The sequence below is a fragment of the Bacillus rossius genome, chromosome 3, assembly GCF_032445375.1.
Source record: "Bacillus rossius redtenbacheri isolate Brsri chromosome 3, Brsri_v3, whole genome shotgun sequence".
Lineage (NCBI taxonomy): Eukaryota > Metazoa > Arthropoda > Insecta > Phasmatodea > Bacillidae > Bacillus > Bacillus rossius.
The window spans coordinates 98,511,839-98,533,807 of NC_086332.1; the positions used below are offsets into that span (position 1 = coordinate 98,511,839).

Consider the following 21,969-nt stretch of genomic DNA (forward strand, 5'->3'; position numbering starts at 1 on the left):
GAATCCGTTTTTATAACAAATAAACACCATTATCTTCTCGTCTATGCTCTATGATTCTGTGGAGTCTACGGAATATACTCTATTCTACGTCTGTCCAAAGGCGGATCCAGAATGACGGTCAGGGGAGGGCCAAATTAAATTTTCTATTACAATTTCAGTACATTTAGAATTGAAATATTTAATAAATGTTGTTCGTGGTTCAAAAAAGTCCTGTTATCTATAGCACTGCAGTAAAATAATACTTAAATAAGTTTGGCGAACTATGGTAAGAATAAGGAGAAAATTAAAATTTACTCGGTGTTCGGGTGGGAAGGCATGCCAATGTTCAAAGAAGCTTTCGTAACTTGGTAACGTTTTAGAATGCTCTGAATTTTTGTTACTCCTCTCGCACGTGTTTATTTAAGGTCTCTTTAAGTTTCGCTCTAGGCAGTCGGAGACTGTTAGGGATCCTAAATGTTTTCTTGCATTGCTATAGAGTCATTGCTGGCTCATGTAAGTTGCACGTAGCGAAAGCACCTGGATCTAATACGACATCTTAAAATATGTGTAACTGCCTTAAAGTTTGTTAACGTATACTTTTTTTTAGTTATATTTGTCTGGTTTTTGAAATATAACAGCTTTGGGTACAACATGCAGTTAATTTTTAAAGGGAGTTTTAATTCTTAAAAGTATACGCTTTAATTCTAAAAATTTGTTGATACTTGAACATTTGTTAAGATGAAAGCATGTGAATTTTTGCTGAGACCCATGCGTTATATAATTTCACGGTGCAAGTGCTTATAATTAGGTCCCGCGTTTATTTAACGACTCTTGTTATTTATAAAGTAGCTAGTTGTTTAACATTTTATTATATTTTTGTTCGGATTTTTTATGTTTATTTTTGGATATATAATGTAATCAATTTATATTATTCGCTCTGAATATTTTGTATAAATAAAGTAATAATTATGTGCTTAATCCAGAGTTTAGTAAACATTTTTAAAACATATTCTTTTTTAATAATTCCAATTGTTTTGGGATCATTTCTGAATGGTTTGGGCGCACTTCAAACATAGTCTTTTTTGCGCATAAATATCTTTAAAAATGTTGCATTACTGCTAGGGACGAGAGTGAGAGTAAGAAACCGCGCACAAACACAATCCCAGCACAATCCCAGAGACAGCTTCACCCGACACACCACTCGCCTATGAAGAGTCAACATACGACATTCATCCCAATGAGGACCTATTAGCAGGATACTAGCTACTATTCCACATAGCATGTTAAGCTTTCTATAAACTTGTCATATGATTTGAATTAGGCTCGACGTGCAAGCTTAACCCATCAGGCTTGATTCAAGCCTTCTTCGGAACATGAACCATTGCCGCAAGCTTGCAGGCTTGCCATGGCAAGTCTGATTTAAGCTTGTTGTGACAGGCTTGCTGAAAGCTTGACGTGTGTAAACTAGTTATTTTGAACTAAGCGTGATTCAAGATAACACACCTATTTTTCTACTTGAGATAAAACACATCGAAAATTTTAAAACGTCTCGAAATTATAATGGTAATTGGGGATGTACGTACTTAACAAAGTTATATCAAGGTGGTTTTCCCTAGACTGAAATTTTTAATTTCTAAATAGAAATATAAAATTAGTGGTGAATATAAGAGTAATATACTGTTGGGCACTATTGTTGGGAATGGCAGAAACCGGTGTGACTATGAAATATGATTGATTGAGGTACAAAAAGGACCATTCTTTATTAAGGTAGGTATATTAATAGTAGATTGGCCACAGTATGGAAATTTGACGCATTCATCATCTTCAGAAATATTGTCTATTTAGGGTGTTTTTTCTTAAACAATCACATAATCTAATACTTGTTTTTAATTTTTATTTTATTAATTTGACATGCATATTTTTCTTGGAATTATTTACAGAAGTATAAGATTCTCATTTTAGATAGTAATATAAATATATAATATAAATAATTTGACCCTTATTAATAACATTTACTAATCACCTTGAATTATTATTCAATTTTATATTGAATGAAGGTCATGATTGTCGGATCTACGATACACAAATGATTATATTCAAGCAACAGAAGAAAAAATAAATACATACAATTCACAGTGTTAAAAACTGTCTTAACATTTTAAACTGTATTTTGATAAAATATTTGCATTAGTTAAAATATTTTGTTCATTAATTTTAATTTAAACCATTTTTCTGAGCCGAATACTTAAAATGAAAAAAAAGGCAGTAACTTAATGAGTATTTAATTGTTTTGAAAATAATATTTTTATCACTTTCACTACACACTGTTATTGATATAAATATAGTTATGGTGTCAGTTAGTCAACATTATTTTTTATCCCGATATATATCTAAATTAAGGGTTCATATTTTTTGAAATGTTATTTCTTAGCCCACTGTGTAAAGGAAAATGTTTAAACACTGTCTCACAACTTATTCATTAACTCATTTTTCATTACCTATTTTGGTCCCAGTCTTTTGAAATGTACACTCATAACCTTAATTTATCTGATTTATAACATATATAATCTTAACATTTAACACATCACTATTTTATTGCATTTCTGATTGCTCAACATTTGATATTGCTTCTTTTCTCTATGTCATGTATGTATATACACGATATTTCATGGTTGTACACATTTACTAACAAATTCCTTAAAACACTATACATTAAATTTTAAAAAAGAACAGTTTTAAAAATAACATACTTTAGAAAATAGTTTAGAAAATACACTTTCTAGGATATTCAATTTGATTTGTCTGGTTTCAAAAAAATTCTTAAACATCAATTTTTTGAAGACCAATATTTCATCATAAATATAAAGTGAACACATTTATTCCATCACTAGTCCCTCACAACCAATCAACAGTTCATTTATAGCAAATACCACAAACAGTTCACAACTCACTACGTTTTCGCTAGAAGTGTATGTACAAATACCTCGGATTTCAGATTACAAACTGTAATTAAAATTTGATGTTAAGATGTTTGTTTCTCACAGTAGGCTATTTTTACCACGATTTTATTAGCTTGACCTGTATGTATGAATGTACTATATACTAAAATATTTACATTCAATTTTTGCCCACTTTTTGACGTCGAATGTGTTTAAATTTGGCATACATATAAAGAACCTCTCTGACAATACAATATATTTATAAAATAAGACCTTAGTGTTAAGGAGGAGAATTAAAAATCAATGTTTTTTCGATTGGAGTGTTTCAGAGTTTTTCCGAGGTCGGGTTATGGTGGAAAATGTGCCTGTGCCTGTGGTTCAAATTTCTCCACTTCGGAGGGGGGAGGGCTTAATGACCCCATAAATTTCGAAAATTTTAATAACGTATTCTCTTTTGATTTTGAGTTTTTCCGATCCAATAGGTCGGGTTATGTCGAAAAATATGCCAGGGGTTGGGTTATAGCCCTAAAATATTTAACGCTCCCGTAACCCGTCTTGGAGGCTGATTTCAGGAAAACCGCGTACTCAGTTAATATGCATGTAGTATAAAGAACATCCCTGCCAAGTTTCGGGCTTGTAGACATATACTTTAAGGACGGTCAAGAGCTTTTATTTGACCTAGAACTCGCAAATTTATATTAGTCTTCTTTAAATTAGTTTTCAAAACTATAAACGTTTGTTATATATTTCATTATAATTTTTAACTGGCAAAAATCTGAAACTATTTTCGTCTTAATTTTTTAAAATTAATTAATGTTTGCAGTTCTGAGGTAGTACTGTAGTACTAATGTGCTTTGGTAGACAATAAAGTACGAAATGGGTAATGACAGCTGTATCAAACATGGCGAAATATTTTTGAGAAAAAAAGAATAAAATAAACGTATAGTTTAAAAAAAATTACTTTTATCGTTGAATTAACTAAATATTAAAAAAATAAAATTTAAATTTAATAGTTTTTGTCTAATAGCAAAATAATGGTACAACTTAAAATTTGGGGTTCTTGATATCATTTGTCTAACGATGCAATCATTACGAAAATGAATATATGAAATTTGTAACAATACGAACTTAAAAAGTAGTAATGGAGTGCTTGATATCATTTGACTTAAATGTTCAATCAGTAATAACAGTAATAAATTTTCTATCATTAATTTTAGGATATAGTCAATCGAAAATTTTATATTACTTATAGTAAATTTGAAAACTTTAGGATAGGCCTATATCATTACAAAAATTAGTATATGAACTAAATAACAATAATGAACTTAAAATTATTATTGAGGTGCTGGATATCGTTTGTCTAAAATTTTCTATCACTGATTTTATGATATAGTCATTACGAACATATTAGGATATAGACATTACGAAAATGAGTGAAGAGAGCACCCCACGCTTTCGTTATACAGAGTTTTGGGGCATTATTTGGCTGTAGGACAAAAAACTTAAATTTAAATGTAATTTTTTGCATTTAGTTCATTCAACGGTAATAGTGTGTGTTTTTTTTTGGTTTTTTAAACTGTACATTTATTTGAAGTAAAACTTCTTTGGGCGTGATGAGAGTAAAATTTCAGTGCCGAATTTAAAGGAAACGTTTATGACGCAAAAAGGACTGAGAATAGGTACTTGGCCACATAGATATAAAGAGAGCACTTTGCTGTATACTTTTCTGGGCTCGTTTTCGCTCTCCTCTTTGTGCGATGATTCATCCCATGTAAAAAAAAAAAAAAAAAAACAGACCGAAAGAGATAGAGGAATGAAAGAATAAGACAGAGAGTGTGCGCATGCGCTTGTTTCAGAAACTATATATAGGGATCATATACAGGCAGCTGTGAATGCCTTGAATTTTAAATTTGCTACCAGTGCGCTCGCGTTCCGCCTTGATCAACCAGCAGCGTAGAGAGCTCTGTTGAGACAGTCCCTGCATTTCCCGCACAGATAGCGCTACATGTTATGAATGTTATCTTTCATTCAGAATTTAGCATGTTCGAGATGGCAGAATTGTTTGGATAAATAGAAACACGCACAGTGTGTTTATGGTGTGGGAAACTCAACAGTGAGTAATATTTATTGTTAATTAATCATTAATAGAAAATTTCCTTCTCTCTCTCTCTCTGCCGTTTTACCCATTACGATATACTTACGAGTCGAGGTTAGAATTGCCATAGAGGTTTCACTTCTATCAAGTGTACTGAGTCACTCGAGCTATTTTTTTTTTGCTCGGAAAGCATGCTCATGCCAAATGAGAAGGGCTGCAATAGCGCGTCTGGAGTTAAGAACATTTAAGCTATGTGGGACATAGATTGTGTTGAAAAATAAATGAAATACATCCACAACATTGTTTCAATAGTACACAGTCACTTCATTGTGACACGCTAATTCTTTCGCACGGTAATGGCTTAACCTGAAAATTTACTGTTCATGTGACAGCACCGCATGAGCCTGGTTACCTCCCCTTCACCAGGGTTAACACCCTGGGTGGGGTTAAGTAGCACGGCGCGGTGTTATGCCTTCATAGTTCATTTTGTGGTCGGGAATTGGCTGTCATTTACATGGGTGGTGCTTTCAAAGAGAAAAGCAAAAGAGCGGAAGGGAATCACGAAGCAACTTCAAAGAAAGGGATTGTTGTAAGTTTAGATGCAAGCCCCTGTGATTATTGTGGAATTTGCGGAAGAGCAAAACAGGTGTATGGACATATTTTACTCTAAATATTAATACATGTAGTAAAATTTTGTCATTCATAATTATTTGTTGGTGTTTAGGAATTAAGTAATTAGTAGTATATCAATGGGGCTCCAACTACTGGTGCTGGTGAGAAGTAGCAGTACCGGTCCGCCATCTTGGATTGTGACGTCATGGTGGCCAACTTCGATGCCCTAAACCTTTGACCTTGACCTTGACTCCAGCTGCCATCTTGGATCCGCCATATTGGATTCCGCCATTTTTTTTCTGCTGCTTGTTACTAGAAGGCGCCAGCATTCCTCTGGCTCATCACAAAAGGTCGTTCCATTACCTCTAAAAGAGCTGTTATGGTCAATAACGACATTTTAAAATGTATTTTTTAATTCAAAGGACATTTGAAGAGCTGTGATTCGAACCATTAAAGCTTTGATCTTTGGGTTCGAAAACATACGACTTTAAAAGGACGGCCATCGAGACAATTACAAGACCGAGAATTAAATAAGTTGCCTACAACAATAACACACATATTTGGATTTTTTTTTTTAATTTGAAGGAATAATAAATATCATCACGTGTACTAGAAAGGATATATATATATATTTATATTTGAATACATGATATTGGGAGCTCTGGTTAACACACATCGCCAACTAGAGAGCACTGCCGCCATCTTGTTTACAGTAATCATACAAGGGAGTGGGCCTGACCCTGTGGGGAAGGTGATTGTCGCCTGAGGTGTCGGAGCTGTTGCCGGCTCTAGTATCCGATACATGATCCAACAGGTTCACGGAATGGGTGCAAGGACGTGAATACATAGCCTCTCCGCACCAAGTGGCAATCCTCTGCCTTCACTTGGGCACTGCTGTTGGGGGTGTTGGTGGTGACCGTGCTGGGATGGGCAGCCTCAGCCTCTAGTCTTACTTAACTAATAAGAACCATGCCGCGCGTAACCCTGCCACAGGGCATCCACAATTGGATGTATGGGACACCAGACATGGTGAATGGGCTGAATCTGCAGGCAACAGCAGATGCGATTGAAACCTTTCTGGGGGGTTCGACTGCCGAGCCTCGGTGTCTTGGTCCCAAGGGCCCCATAGTGAATGGATCAGGCCTATGGTAATGGTAAGGACCGAGAATGGCACCGGCGTGTTCGGTGGCACCCGGGCTTAGCAAAGAGCTGTAAACTGCTCGACTAGGTACGATACGTTCCCCTAGTCCAGTGGTCGGGGGAGGTACCGAGGCAACCCCGAGCCCCTCCAGTCCACGTACGACTAAATTGTTATGTCTAGCCAGGGCTTTCTGCGGTCGCCGGCGGATTGTTACAGGCACGTACAGGCCTTAATCGGCTATCAACCTATCGGGCCGAGGTACGGCAGGTCGGTTGATAGTCCGAGGAGACTATGAAGAGTGTTGGTCGGCTAGCTTGTTGGCGAATGGTCTTATGTCGTATAGACGCCAAGTTGGTAGAAGTAAGGGAAGAATACATGAAAGATTGAAAGGTGTCCCGTTGAGGTTTTTCTCTAGGCTCAGGATTCTGATTGAGTAGGACTCGTACTTGGTAGTGGTGCTCCGATCGCTTGGAGCAGACTACAAGGGTTCTCTAGCTCTATACGGAGTCGACGTGGTGAGCGACGTCACAGCTCCGGTACTAGCCTGGAAAGCTAGGAGAGGTTTGGATAGAATCATTCACCGGACCACTGTTTCACTTGATGATTGAGGGGTCCCAGTGGGATTTTGTAAAATGGGGTAGGTACCAGCAACGCTGATAACCTCTAAGAGCTTAGGACTCAGCCAATTGACTGGTTAGGTAACTGTGGCGGGGGGTGAAGGTGGTGATTAAGCTGGGATGGGTAGCTTCAGCCTCAGATCATAGCTGAATCTCTAACACCTTTCCTGTTTCGCTTATACGGCGTATTCCGTATCCACGCCCGTGAGGGTCCCAGGCCGGCAGGGCTTATGCTAAGAGGGCTGGGTTACCAAACCAAAAGGAGGAGCGATCCTCTGTTCAGTTCAGTTCTAGTTGGTGATGTGTGTTAACCAGCACTCCTGGTAGCATGTATTGAAAAAATAGATGTAGCGGCTCTGTCTTGTACAGGTGGTGATAATTATTATTGCTTCGAATAAAAAAATTAAAAAAATACGTCGGTGACCTTGAGGTTAAAGACGTATGTTTTCCAACCCAGAGATCAGAGCTATGATGTTTCGAATCAAATCTCTTCTAATGTATGTTGCATAAAAAATTAAATTTAATATGCCGATAAGGACCTTAACAACTCTGGTAGGTAATGGAACTTCGACATTATGTGATGACAATGAGCGACGCTGGCGCTCTCTAGGAGTAACCAGAGGAAACAAAGACGTCGGTATTCCAGATTGCGGCCTCCAGCAGAACAGAAAAGAACAATATGGTAGCTGTGACATCATCAAAGATGGGAGCCTCCAGCAGACGTTAACAAGATGGCGGTCATAACATCAAAATCGAAAAAAAGGTTGTGATGTCAGATCTAAGATGATGGACGTGACATCATAAAATATGGAGGTCGTAACGAATATTGCAACGTTCTAAAATCCAGGATGGGATACATAACGATTTGTGAAACAATGATGTCATACATATCCAAGATGGTGTGCGTAACGAAATGTCAATGTTAGTGAATGGAAGGCTCGTTTTAAAGATGACAAATCCAAGATTACCGGTGGGGTTAAGGTTAAAGTCGAAAGTCATGGTAAAGTTTAATGGTTAAGGTCATGGTCAAGGTTTAAGGTCTAGTCGAAGGTCATCAAAATGGCCACCATGACATTATAATCCAAGATGGAGGACCGGCACCAAGCACCTCGCACCGGAACTAGTAGCTGGAGCCCCATCATATACTACTGTCATTGCTTGTTTGCATAGAACCCAAAAATTTAAAAAGGCGAAATTAAAATCTAAATTGCATTCCTGTTACTGATGCTTTCAAACACACGCAATAATGTACGTTTTCGGTTAAGCACTATTTATATCTTATGAAAAATAAAACTTTTTTTTATCAGGATACATTCTTGGTATCCTGCAGCCATAAATAAATTTTATTTTAATTTTTTAATGTAAAAAAATAATTGTAACAAATACATTAAACTCAAAAGATTGTGAACCAAGATTACCAAAATGGTATTAAAATTTAACTGATACATAATTTTTGTGATATTATTCATTTTTGGCATCTACAATACATAAAATGGTCTTTCACTGTTTGTTCACTCATTGATAATAACTTACCGCGTTGATATTTGAATAAATTCATACCAGTATTGTGTCATAAGATTATTCCAGATGTAAACGAGAAATTTCAGCAATGATTTATGGCTGAAATGGCAAGATATTAATATAATTATTTCTTCAATCAACCTTTTTTTTGTCGTTATCCTAATAATGTTTGCGATACTTTTTTTTAACATCTTTTAGTCGGAACGCGAAGAGAGATTTATAAAGATGGCTCACATAGGTTGAGTGACCTCAGACCGTGTTGCGACCGTGAGAGGCATGACGCAGGATAATGCGCGGCGAGTCACGAGTCGCGGCGACCGAGCGCGCTCAGCGGGACGCCGAACTCGGCGGTGCCCCAGACGTCGGCGCCGGGCCGGTGCGCGTCCAGCGAGCGGCAGCGCGCGCCCAGGTCCAGCGCGCCCAGGCTGCAGGCCGGCACCACGCGGTGCGGGAAGCGCGGCGAGCCCCGAGTCCTCTCGCGGGCGGACAGCGCGGGCTGCGAGCGGCGCTCCGGCGCCAGGCACGCCGCCAGCGAGCACTTGCGGTGCTCCTCGTAGGTGCGCCCCACGTCCACCGCCGTGGTGCTGGCGTGGCACGAGGGCGGACACGAGGCGACTGTCGCACCGCTGCTCGGCACCAGCCCGGCCAGGTACCTGCGACACGCCACCAGCACTGCCAGTACCTGGCACACGCCACAAGCCCGGCCAGTACCTGCGACACGCCACCAGCACTGCCAGTACCTGTCACACATCACCAGCCTGGCCAACTACCTACAACACGCCACCAGCACTGCCAGTACCTGCCACACATCACCAGCCTGGCCAGGTACCTGCAACACGCCACCAGCACTGCCAGTACCTGGCACACGCCACCAGCCCGGCCAGGTACCTGCGACACGCCACCAGCACTGCCAGTACCTGGCACACATCACCAGCCCGGCCAGGTACCTGCGACACGCCACCAGCACTGCCAGTACCTGGCACACATCACCAGCCCGGCCAGGTACCTGCGACACGCCAAGAGCACTGCCAGTACCTGGCACACATCACCAGCCCGGCCAGGTACCTGCAACACGCCACGAGCACTGGCAGTACCTGGCACACATCACCTGCCTGGCCAGGTACCTGCGACACGCCACCAGCACTGCCAGTACCTGGCACACATCACCAGCCCGGCCAGGTACCTGCAACACGCCAAGAGCACTGCCAGTACCTGGCACACATCACCAGCCCGGCCAGGTACCTGCAACACGCCAAGAGCACTGCCAGTACCTGGCACACATCACCAGCCCGGCCAGGTACCTGCGACACGCCACCAGCACTGCCAGTACCTGGCACACATCACCAGCCCGGCCAGGTACCTGCGACACGCCACCAGCACTGCCAGTACCTGGCACACATCACCAGCCCAGCCAGGTACCTGCGACACGCCACCAGCACTGCCAGTACCTGGCACACATCACCAGCCCGGCCAGGTACCTGCGACACGCCACCAGCACTGCCAGTACCTGGCACACATCACCAGCCTGGCCAGGTACCCGCGACACGCCACCAGCACTGCCAGTACCTGGCACACATCACCAGCCCGGCCAGGTACCTGCAACACGCCACGAGCACTGGCAGTACCTGGCACACAGCACCAGCCCGGCCAGGTACCTGCGACACGCCACCAGCACTGCCAGTACCTAACACACATCACCAGCCCAGGTACCTGCGACACGCCACCAGCACTGCCAGTACCTGGCACACATCACCAGCCTGGCCAGGTACCCGCGACACGCCACCAGCACTGCCAGTACCTGGCACACATCACCAGCCCGGCCAGGTACCTGCAACACGCCACGAGCACTGCCAGTACCTGGCACACATCACCAGCCCGGCCAGGTACCTGCGACACGCCACCAGCACTGCCGGTACCTGGCACACATCACCTGCCCAGCCAGGTACCTGCAACACGCCACGAGCACTGCCAGTACCTGGCACACATCACCAGCCCGGCCAGGTACCTGCGACACGCCACCAGCACTGCCAGTACCTGCCACACATCACCAGCCTGGCCAGGTACCTGCGACACGCCACCAGCACTGCCAGTACCTGCCACACATCACCAGCCTGGCCAGGTACCTGCGACACGCCACCAGCACTGCCAGTACCTGCCACACATCACCGGCCTGGCCAGGTACCTGCGACACGCCACCAGCACTGCCAGTACCTGGCACACATCACCAGCCTGGCCAGGTACCTGCAACACGCCACCAGCACTGCCAGTACCTGGCACACATCACCAGCCCGGCCAGGTACCTGCGACACGCCACCATCACTGCCAGTACCTGTCACACATCATGGCAGTCATCTTGGTTCCGCCAACTTGTCGTCTGGTGGAGGTCGCCATCTCATTTTAGTCTGCTAGAGTGCGCTGTTGACATATAAGGTTTTTTTGGGTGGATAGAGCGCAGTTGTATTTATTACTGTGCCTTCCGCCATCTTGTCAGATGTTCTGGCCCCCATCTTGAAAATTTGTTAATTTTAAGCTAGAAATTCGTAACAAATTCCAACAAAAACATTTAAAATATCGATATCCATCCTCGGCTTTATCCAACAATCGTTGGTTCCAAAAGTCATTGGCTCCAAAAGTCATCGTTTCAAAAGTCATTGACTACAAAAGTCTTTGGCTCCAAAAGTCTTTGGCTCCAAAATTCATTGGTCCAAAATTCTTGGCTAAAAATGTCATTGGCTTCAACAGTCTTTGGCTCCAAATGTAATTGGCTTCAAAAGTCATCATCTCCAGCTGGCTTAGGCCTAACTGCTCCAGAAACATTTGGCTACATGGCAACAAAGGCTAAGAGACTACAAGTCTACAAGGCTACAAGGCTCTAAGACTATGAGACTACGAAGTTTTATGATTATAAGTCTATAAGGCTATGAAAATACGAGTCTACAAAGTTTAACTGAATACAATAGCTCCATTAAACAGCAAGATTTATTTTATTTCATGCAAACATCTTCTTGCATGTATTGTAGCATTTTTTGCCATGTAGCAAACTATTTCTGGAACATTTAGGTCTAATCTAGCATGAGACGATTACTTTTAGAGATAAAGAGTGTTCGAGCCAAATTCTTTTGAGGCCAGTGACACCTGGATCCAAAGACTGCTTGAGCCGAAGACTTTTGGAGCCAATGACTTTGGGAGCCAATGACATTTGGAGTCAACAACTATTGGAGCCAATGAAATTTGGAGCCAAAGACTGTTGAAGCCAATGAAATTTGGTGCCAAAGTCTTTTTGAGGCGATGACTTTTGGAGTTAAAAATAGTTGGAGGCTAAGGCAGTTGGAGTTATAGACATTTATAGTCATTGTAGCCCACCGTTAATTGACGACCGCATTCTACTGAGTTATTTGGGTTTATTTTAATGTACTTCGTTTTCGTTAAATTTAGTCAAGACGTTACTATCGTATCCCTTCGATGAGAATTTATCCCTGTGGCGAGACCGTATCCCTGTTGCGAGATAAATAACTTTCGTGAGATCGTATTTATGTGACGTATCTCTCTGATGAGATCGTATTCCTGCGATAAAATCGTATCCTACTGGGTTGAATTTTTGTCCAAAACTGAGTCCTTTTCGTTAAATGTACATTTTTTTTGTCGAATGTGCTTCCTTTTTGACGAATGTGCTTTCTTGTTTAGAATATGCATCGATAAGTCTTTACTCAAGACATGTTTTGCCTCGTGGCCACACATCACCAGCCCGGCCAGGTCTTATGTAGTAAGGGGGCTTCTAGTAGGTATGGCTGAGAGGACATCCAATGATGGGGATCTGGCTAAGGAATAAACTACTGTCTGTCCTAAAGATAGTCAGTACACACAATTCACGTCATATATGTCTGAATTGATAATTGGGGTGCTGGAACATATATGTGGTGTCCTAATATTTCCAGTTCTCTGATGATACTGAGTACCAGGACAAGATAATTACATTTTGAAATGAGAGGGTTGCAATAAGTGCTGACGTCAATGCCAATTCGTTGCTCTGGGCGTCTCCCACAATGGATGGCAATAGACTGTTAGCGGCTAACTTTATTTCTCGAGGGTTCTCTGGGTAATAGATGAGCCTTATTTAATGACAACTTTTGCATCTCCAGCCAGAGATAGTGTGTCATGTGTGGATGTCACCTTTACAGATTTAAAGATGCATCAACATCTGTCCAAACGGAGAGTGACAAAGATAATATTATGACACTACCAGTGATCACAGGTTTAATATGCTTTAAGATAGAAGAATATCGTGCCATGATATCGTGAGCCGAGTGTTGTTCTACTTGAACATATTAACGTGAAATAAACGAAATAATCTTAAACGATACAAATGGAAATGAATTAAATCCACTTATACGGAAATGAGCCGGAAACCTAATACATCAAACAAAATCCCTCGATACAATAGAAATAAAATTATTTGTACCCAAACGTAATAAAATAAATAAAATGAAGTAAAAAAAACAGCAAACCGCATCAAAAGAACCCATTTATAACAAAATAAGTGTACTTTAATTGATACGAATTTTAATTATTAAATGCATGAATTTTAACATAATAAATCAAAGGAAAGGACTGAAATGTGTGGAAATGTTATCCACTTGAACATATTAATGTGAAATAATCGAAATAATCTTAAACGATACTAATGGAAATGAAATAAATCCACATATACGGTGCGAAGGATTCTGGGTTCGAATCCCGGGTAAGGCACGAGTGTAAATTTGTAATTGTTTAAAATTTGTCACTAACTTGTCAAAGTCAATAAAACTGCCAAACGAAACTATAACAAACTTTAAGGAATAATAAGTAAATATAGGGGGGATGGTTGGCTGGCTGGTGATGACAATCACGGACAAACCAAACATTTTATTAAAAAAATGGATATGTGGTCAGAGGCGTACTTTTCCATGCCAGAGATACGATCTGTAATAGTTCGAATCACCTCGTTTCCGGTGTATTTTTTTAAAATATTAAGTACAAAATGGCTATAAGGGTTATAAAAAAATCATTGAACTTATATGCACGAGTCTGAGAGACAGTGGCACACACTAGGAACAAACAGCATAAAATGATATGACAGTATCTAGCAGAGGAAAACAAGATGGTGGTTTCCAGCATTTTAAATCAATATATCGGAATCCAAAATGGCAGAATATGCTAGCATCCAAGCTGGCGGCCATGTCATCACAATCCAAAATGACGGTCAACTCCTCACCCAGAACCCAGCCGCCAGATCTACCAATATATACTACTTGTAAAATTGCCACCCCTCAACTCTGCCTCTATGAAATAATATTGATTGTCTAGCTTCAGGATGGACAGAGTCGGCATAGTGGGCACAAACTGGACTTGCATTCCAGAGGATCTGGGTTCGAATTCTAGTTTCCAGTTTGGCCATCCTGATTTCAGTTTTCCAGAATCATTCTAAACCAGTGCTGGTTGTTTTTTTTTTTTTTTAAATTAGGCTAAAGCTGATTACTTCCCCAATATTCCTGGCATTAAAAATTGTCTGCTACCCTCTCTAATGACCTTGTTGTTCACAATACATAGTCCCAAATAAAAACAATAGCTCTAGACCAAATACGAGCAAACGCGTGGTTTTTAAATTGACAGTTACCTGTACTGAGAAATATTTGCAATGAGAGGTCAACAGGTTGGCTCTAGATACCAATTTGAAGTACTAGCATCATCGATATGCAAAAGGAAGATTATAATGATTGCATGTCCTCGCACATAGCAGCCAAGCCTGCTTATGCCCCTTTTCTTAAATAACTCATGCACCATAACTTCTTCAATGAACTATATTTTTTTTTCAAATGACATCACTATGTATACAATAATTTTTCCTTGAAAGATGCACTGCAATCATCAATTAAATTTTAAGTAATCAATTTTGTTTTATTGTATACTATAATTAAAGTACAGTGCAGCATAATTACCAGGTGTGCCAGGAAAGTTAGTTAGGAGCGCACTTACCCCATGTGAGACTTGAGAGCGGAGGCAATGCCCGCCCCACCTGTGAAAGAGGCGGCAGACGTCTTGCGGCTGGATGGCCGGCTGCTGCCCAGCAGGCTCCACAGCTTGCCAAGCACACCCAGCTTGGATGGTGACTCGCAATCCTCCTGCCCGAACAGCTCGCCATCACGCTGCGAGCGCTCGCCCGCATTTTCGTCCAGCTTCGGCTCAGAGCAGAACGTCACCTGCTCATAGAAACTTCGAGTACTCGCACACATCACCTACTCAGAGAGAGACAACCAAAAATCACACATGTCACCTGCTCAGTGATACTCCAAACACTCTTACACATCACCTGCTTAGATAAACTCCTAACCCTCGCACATTTACCTGCTTAGACACACTTCTAACAATAGAACACCTCACCTGCTCAGAGATACTCCCAACTCGTACATTTCACCTGCTCAGAGACACTCCTAATACTGGCACAGTTCTACTCAGTGATACTCCCAAAACTCACCAACAACACCTACTCAGACACACTCCAAATTCCAGCTGATTCAACCTGGTCAGAGACACTAAAACCACTCAGACACTTCACCTGCTCAGATACACTTTAAACAATTGCACATTTCGCCTACTTGGAGACACATTAAATACTCACACACGTCACTTGCTCAATGACACTCAAACTCTTTCTCATTTTACTGGCTCAGAGACACTATAACCACTCTTACATATAAACTGTTCAGCGACACAAAATCACTTGCTCTTTTCCCTAGCTTAGAGACACTTTAAACATTCGCAATATAACCTGTTTATAGACACCCTAAACACTATCACACTTCACTTATTTACAGACAATCCAAACATACACATCATCTGCTCAGACAAACTCCAACCACAAGTGTATTTTTGCTGTTAAAAAAATAAAAACACTTGCACAAAAAAACCTGCTCAGTTACATGTCAAACACTCATTCATTTTACTTGCTCAGAGATACCAATTAATTTCTCGCACACATCACCTGTTTAGAGACCTACCTAAAACTCGCAAACATCAACTTCTCAGAGACATTTAAAACACTCGCATATTTCACCAGCTCAGATGCATTCCCAAAACCTCTAAAAAAAGTCACCTGCTCAGAGAAACTCCAAAACAATCGCACTTTTCACCTGCTTAGAGACACTTCAAACACTCTACAAATCATTGCTCAGACACAGCCCAGACATTTTCAAACATCAACTGCACAAATAAACTCCAAACACTAGCACACATACATACTCAGATACATACACTCTAAACTCTCTCACATGCCACCTGCTGAAAGATGCTCCAAACACTCGACATTTTCAACTTTTAATTGACACTCCATACACTCTCACATTTCACCTGCTTAGAGAAACTTCAAACATTCGAACACATCACCTGAAGACTCAAAACACCCGCACATATAACCTACTCAAAGACTCTCCAATAAAAAGCACAAGTTACCTACTCCGAGACATTGTAAATGCTCGCACGCATGATCTTCTCAGATCAGACCAAACACTCGCATATTTCACCTGCGCTAAAGTACTCCTAACCCCGCACACATCATCTGCTCAGTGACACTACAAATACTCGCATACATCACCTGCTCCGAGACACGTCGAACACTCGCACATTTTACTTGCTCCGAGACACGTCAAACACTCGCACATTTTACTTGCTCAAAGACACTTCACACATTCGTACACATCATCTGCCTAGAGAGACTCTAAACACTCGCACACTCTTACGCAGGCTCAGTCCAAACACTTGCATACATCACCTGCTCAGATACACTCAAAACACTTGCACACATCACCTGCTGAGAGACACTACAAACGCTCGCAAATTTCACTTGCTCGGAGATACTCCCAACACTCGCACACATAACATGCTCAATGACAATCTTAACACTCGCATATTTCGCCTGCTCAGAGATACTACAATTAAATGCTCATTTTACCAGCTCAAAGAAACTTCAAACACTCTCTCACATCACCTGCTTACAGACTCACCAAATACTTGTAAATTTCACTACAAAAACTCGCTATTATTTTCCGCCCAGAGACACTCTTAACACTCGCACACTGCACTTGCTCAGAGAAATTCCAAACAATACCACACATCATCTGTTCAGAGACACTATTCACACCATTTCATGTCACCTGCTCACAGACAGTCCAAACAATCGCACATTTCACCTGATTGGAGGTACTTTAAACACTTAAACATATCACCTGCTTAGTGGTACTCCAAATACTTGCTAATATTTGCTGTTTAGAGAAACTTCAAACACACACACATAACTCCTGATCAGTGACACATGAAACACACGCTCATTTTACCTGCTTAGTGACACTTCAAACACTCACAAATATGACCTGCTCAGAGACATTTTAAATACTCGCTTATTATACTTGCTCAGAGACACTCTAAATACTCGCACATTTCACATGCTCAGAGACACTCGAAACTCTAGCTCATTTTACCTGCTCAGAGAAACTCCAAAGTTCATTTTAACTGCTCAGAAACATCCAAACACTTGCACACATCACTTGCTTATAGACATTCCAAACACTCGCACTTTTTCCTACAGAGACAAGTCGAACACTCGCACATTTTACATGCTAAGTTACTTGGTACCTAATTTTGTAGCTCTCCTGCACTTAATTGCTTTAATTTGATTCATTAAGTTAGTTTTATTTTAATATTTTGTTATATTTACTAGTGTTACTTTGTTAATTTATATCCGTTGATAGTATTTCTAATTTATTTTTGATCACAATAGTTATTTGCCAGCCTCTTGCGAAACGTATAGGGACTTTAGTTGTATAATGTGCGCACGAGGGAAATGCGCACTCGGACTGTTAGTGCTCCTGTTTGCCGTTTTGCGAGGTGGCCACTAGCAGCGCTGGGAGCGCGGAAACGAAGAACGACTTGTGGAAGGATTCGAGAAACTCGGAGATGGGCTGGCGACGAAGGAAGCAATGCAGCTGACAAGAGATACCACCATGGCACAAGCGAGAATAATGAAGCAAGCGAACGAGCGCTGAGTTGGCTGATGGGCACGGCGATAGCATGCATCTACGAAGACTGCTGCGTCCAGCTGCCGACTACTGCACATAGCTTATCACGCAGTGCCAAGTAGTAAGTTATATGATCCAGTCCTTTTCGGTATTCGTTGTCCGGCAATATGCAATAACTGTACTTAAACCCTCCCTCACCACCCGGGAATGATCGGTTAATTTAATTCGATAAAGTATGATAGTAGTTGCTACTCTGTAAATTGGATTTTCCCGGAGTAGCTACGCGCAGTACCAGCCCCAGCCTATTTGATGCGCTTACACTTGCAGCAAGACTGGTCGGTTGTTTAAACGCCTTGAACTTTTACATATTTGCATTACTTAAACAATGCTTTTGGGAGAGAGTATTAGGCGGCGAAGTTATCACAAGGAGCATATTTGCTTGATTGGTAAATATTTCTTGTGTCTGCTGAGACATATAACAGACTTTTTCGTCGGAGCTAAATGATTCCGCGGTAGTTATGCGGAAGTTAATGTGGCCGTTTGCAGTGATAAATGGAGGATGTCCAAAGTTGTTCTGCGTGATACAAATTACATTTTCAGATTTTAGTAAGGAGCAAGGACAAGGATACACTATTTTTTGTGGATTTTTTGATATTTTTGTAAAAATAACTAAATGAGATCAAACTGAGAGTAAACACTGGTTTTAGGTTAATACGATTATGTAACTTCTTGTAATTATGGATTTGTTATTAGTTTTTTTTTTTGGGAATCTAGGCTTTTACACGATTTGAGTTTAAGTAATCTGTTCTGTAATGTGGGTAATACAATTTATATATAATCAGGGTACTATTTATTTTTGCGCTTAGCTGGGCTTTAAATAAGATAAGCATTGAAGGTAAACTCGTTCGTGAAAATATAGGTACAGTTTCTGGTGTTGTTGCCTTATGGTGGAATATAATCCAAGTGGTATGTATTATTTTTGAGACAAATAAGAATAAATATTGTTATGTAAGCAAGATTTTCAAAGCCACAAAAATGCCATTAATTTTCCCTAACTATTAAGGTACTTTCACTCTTGCTGAATCATTGGTAGCATGGATTAGGTATGTATTGCAGGAAATTCTATGGTTTGAACACTGTTATTATATTTTATACTTAATAACCGGCCGATGGCAGGTTTTTTAGTGTTGGCAAATCTCTGAGCAGGGGAGCCAATACCACACTGCTCAGAGACATTCCAAGCACTCGCATAATTAACCAGCACAGGATACACTAAACAATTGCAAATTTCACTAGCTCAGGGACTCTCCAAAAATTCGCAAATTTCACCTGCTCAGACACTCTTAACTCTCGCACACTTCAGATGCTCACAGACATTACAAACACTCGCAAATATATCCTGCTCAGAGACACTCCAAACACTAGCTCATTTTAAATGCCTAGAAAAACTCCAAACATTCGCTCATATCACCTACTCACAGACTAACCAATCACTGGTGAATTTCACCTGCTTAGAGACACTCCACACGCACACTTCACATACTCAGACACACTACAAATACTCGCAAATATCACCTGCTCAATAACACTTTTAACACACGCATACTTCACCTGTTCAGAGACACTCCCAACACTCGCACACCTCACCTGCTTAGGTCACACCAATCACTTACATATTTCACCTGCTCGGAGACAATCGAAACACTCGCCTATTTTACCTGCTTGGAGACACTTAAAATCCTCGCACACATCTCCTGCTCAGAGACACTCCAAGCCCTCACCAATTTCTCCTGCTCAGAGATACTCCTAACACTCGCCTACGTAACCTGGAACTACTATTCTTAAGAAGAATGTGCTGCATGAAGACAATCATTTTCCTTATCTTGAACGTAATTATGTTAAGTGCTCTCCTGATTTCGACAAAGAACATAAATTGAAATATATTGATGTTTTAACGAAGACTGAAGACAATGGAATTATCTATGCCATGAAAAGTGAGAATACATTCAAGCCAATCTTAAGTAGATCTTCCAGGAATCTTGTAGATGATGAAGAAGCTTCAAAATAATCGATTTCGAATTCTTACCGCATTCCTAGTGAAGATGCTGACTTCTATGATGATGGAGAGAGCGACCTTTAGGCTAGTGACAAGAACAAACACTGTGATGAAGCACCTAAAGCTATCACGATCGAGAATGTGATGAAGCCCTGAGACCAAAACGATGGAAACGATGCGATAAAATAAATTATACTAATCAAGCTTACGTTGATCACTGGGACGATAGTGATCTTAAAAATATTAATTAAAACATTCCAGGAATATGACAGCAGTAGAAGAGATTGATTAGACATCATGGGAATATCCTGACATATTGGTAGATCATCTGAGACTACTGATGGCTTCGTTTAGGGCACCTCAACGAAGTGGTCTTCATACTCAAATAACTGTGGGAAGCTGGCTATAAACAATATAAATTGTTTTACGTGCATTTGTATAACATTAAAAAATAAAACATATCTAGGCTTTCAAAAAAATGTGTTTTATTCCTCGATTTCTGGTTCTAAGATGGAGTTCTCGTAATCCAGCTCTTTTTTTAAAATGTGCCTCCAAATTAGCTTCCAAATGTGCTTTCTTTTTTTCTCAATTCGCTTCTATATATGCTCCTTTTTTGAGTGTGATTCCGATTGTGTTTCTTTTATTGATTGTGCTTCCAATTGTGCTTCATTTCATTGATTGTGCTTTCAAAGTCCTTCGTGTTTTTATTGTGATTACGATTGTGCTTCCTTTTCGCATTGTGCTTCCAATTGTGCTTCCTTTTTTGATTGTGCTCACGATTGTGTTTCCATTTGTGCTTCCTTTTTAATCGTGCTTCCGATTGTGCTTCTATTTTTTTTTTTCCTTTTTTGCTTATGGTTTATATTGTGCTTCCATTTGTGCTTCCTTTTTTGATTTTTTTTTTCTTTCTAATTGTGCTTCCAAATGTGCTTCCTTTCCGTTGCTTGTTCTTTAAATTGTGTATTTTTTTAATGTGCTTCCTTTTTTTGAATGTACATCGACAAGACTGAAGTCATACCATGATTGACCTCTTGGTTCGGAGATGCCTGGTCCAAACGTCTGACATTAGACATGGCCTGTTTAAAATGTTCGCCGAGCATCTTTGATAAATACCTCTTGGTTCGGAGACGCTTGGCCTGTAACCCTAACATTACCCAATACCTGGTTGGAAGATATTCCAAGTATCGAAACATTAGAGCTCCATGGCAGGCACAGTAACAACGTTTTTATGTCGTCGGAGAGGTATCCTTTATAGAGTCGTTTTTCGTATAGAGTATGACTAATAGAATCCACAAGAGGTAATGGGAAACGGAATTTAAACTTTATTTTAAACTTTAGTTACTCTTATCACTGGCCGAGAATCAAACCAAGGATGTAAATTGATCGAATAAGTTATCATTTTAATAAGTTTTTTGATTGATTTTGGAAATTATTTTCCGAATTTTTAGGTTTATTAAGAATTTTCAAGATGGTGGCCATATCGGCTTACTTGAGGCTGGAGACTAGGATTCTAATCAGCTTGTAGGATTTAAAAATTATTATTTAAATAAGTTGTTTTAATCTCGAATTAACATTTTAATCTCGAATTAACATTTTTTATATTAAGCAAGTATTAACCAAGGACAGGGAACCATCAGCTCAATCAGTAACTTAATGAGTGATTTTTAATATGAATTTTGAAATTCTTCCGAAATTCTTTATAATAATTAAGAATTTTCAATATGACTGCCAAGATGGCAGACAAGATTGCGGATACCGTGACAGTTGACAGTCTGTTAATAAATAATACTGTACTCTAGTGGCTAAGAATTAAACTAATATGGCGGCAACCAACTCTAGCAGAGAAAAGTGTACTGCGTGACACTGTTACTCCTTGTTTCGATCAATGAAAATAAGATGGCGGCAGCGCTTTCTAGAAGATGTTGTACGTTAACTAGTGCTCCTGGTAGCATGTATTGAAAA

At 40.4% G+C, this 21,969-nt stretch overlaps 1 protein-coding gene across 1 annotated transcript in view; it reads right to left on the bottom strand.

The window, feature by feature from the left end:
- The window catches only part of LOC134531347 (uncharacterized), a 353,666-nt gene that overhangs the window by 94,319 nt on the left and 237,378 nt on the right, over positions 1-21,969 (bottom strand). The window contains exons 17-29 of the mRNA XM_063367045.1: positions 14,917-15,140; positions 11,146-11,204; positions 10,939-11,056; positions 10,835-10,850; positions 10,644-10,732; positions 10,501-10,559; positions 10,353-10,470; positions 10,235-10,264; positions 10,117-10,146; positions 9,999-10,028; positions 9,881-9,910; positions 9,734-9,792; positions 9,210-9,615 (exon numbers count right to left, since the gene is read on the bottom strand). Coding sequence (XP_063223115.1) covers positions 9,210-9,615; positions 9,734-9,792; positions 9,881-9,910; positions 9,999-10,028; positions 10,117-10,146; positions 10,235-10,264; positions 10,353-10,470; positions 10,501-10,559; positions 10,644-10,732; positions 10,835-10,850; positions 10,939-11,056; positions 11,146-11,204; positions 14,917-15,140 — 1,268 coding nt within the window. The remainder of the gene's footprint in view (positions 1-9,209; positions 9,616-9,733; positions 9,793-9,880; positions 9,911-9,998; positions 10,029-10,116; positions 10,147-10,234; positions 10,265-10,352; positions 10,471-10,500; positions 10,560-10,643; positions 10,733-10,834; positions 10,851-10,938; positions 11,057-11,145; positions 11,205-14,916; positions 15,141-21,969) is intronic.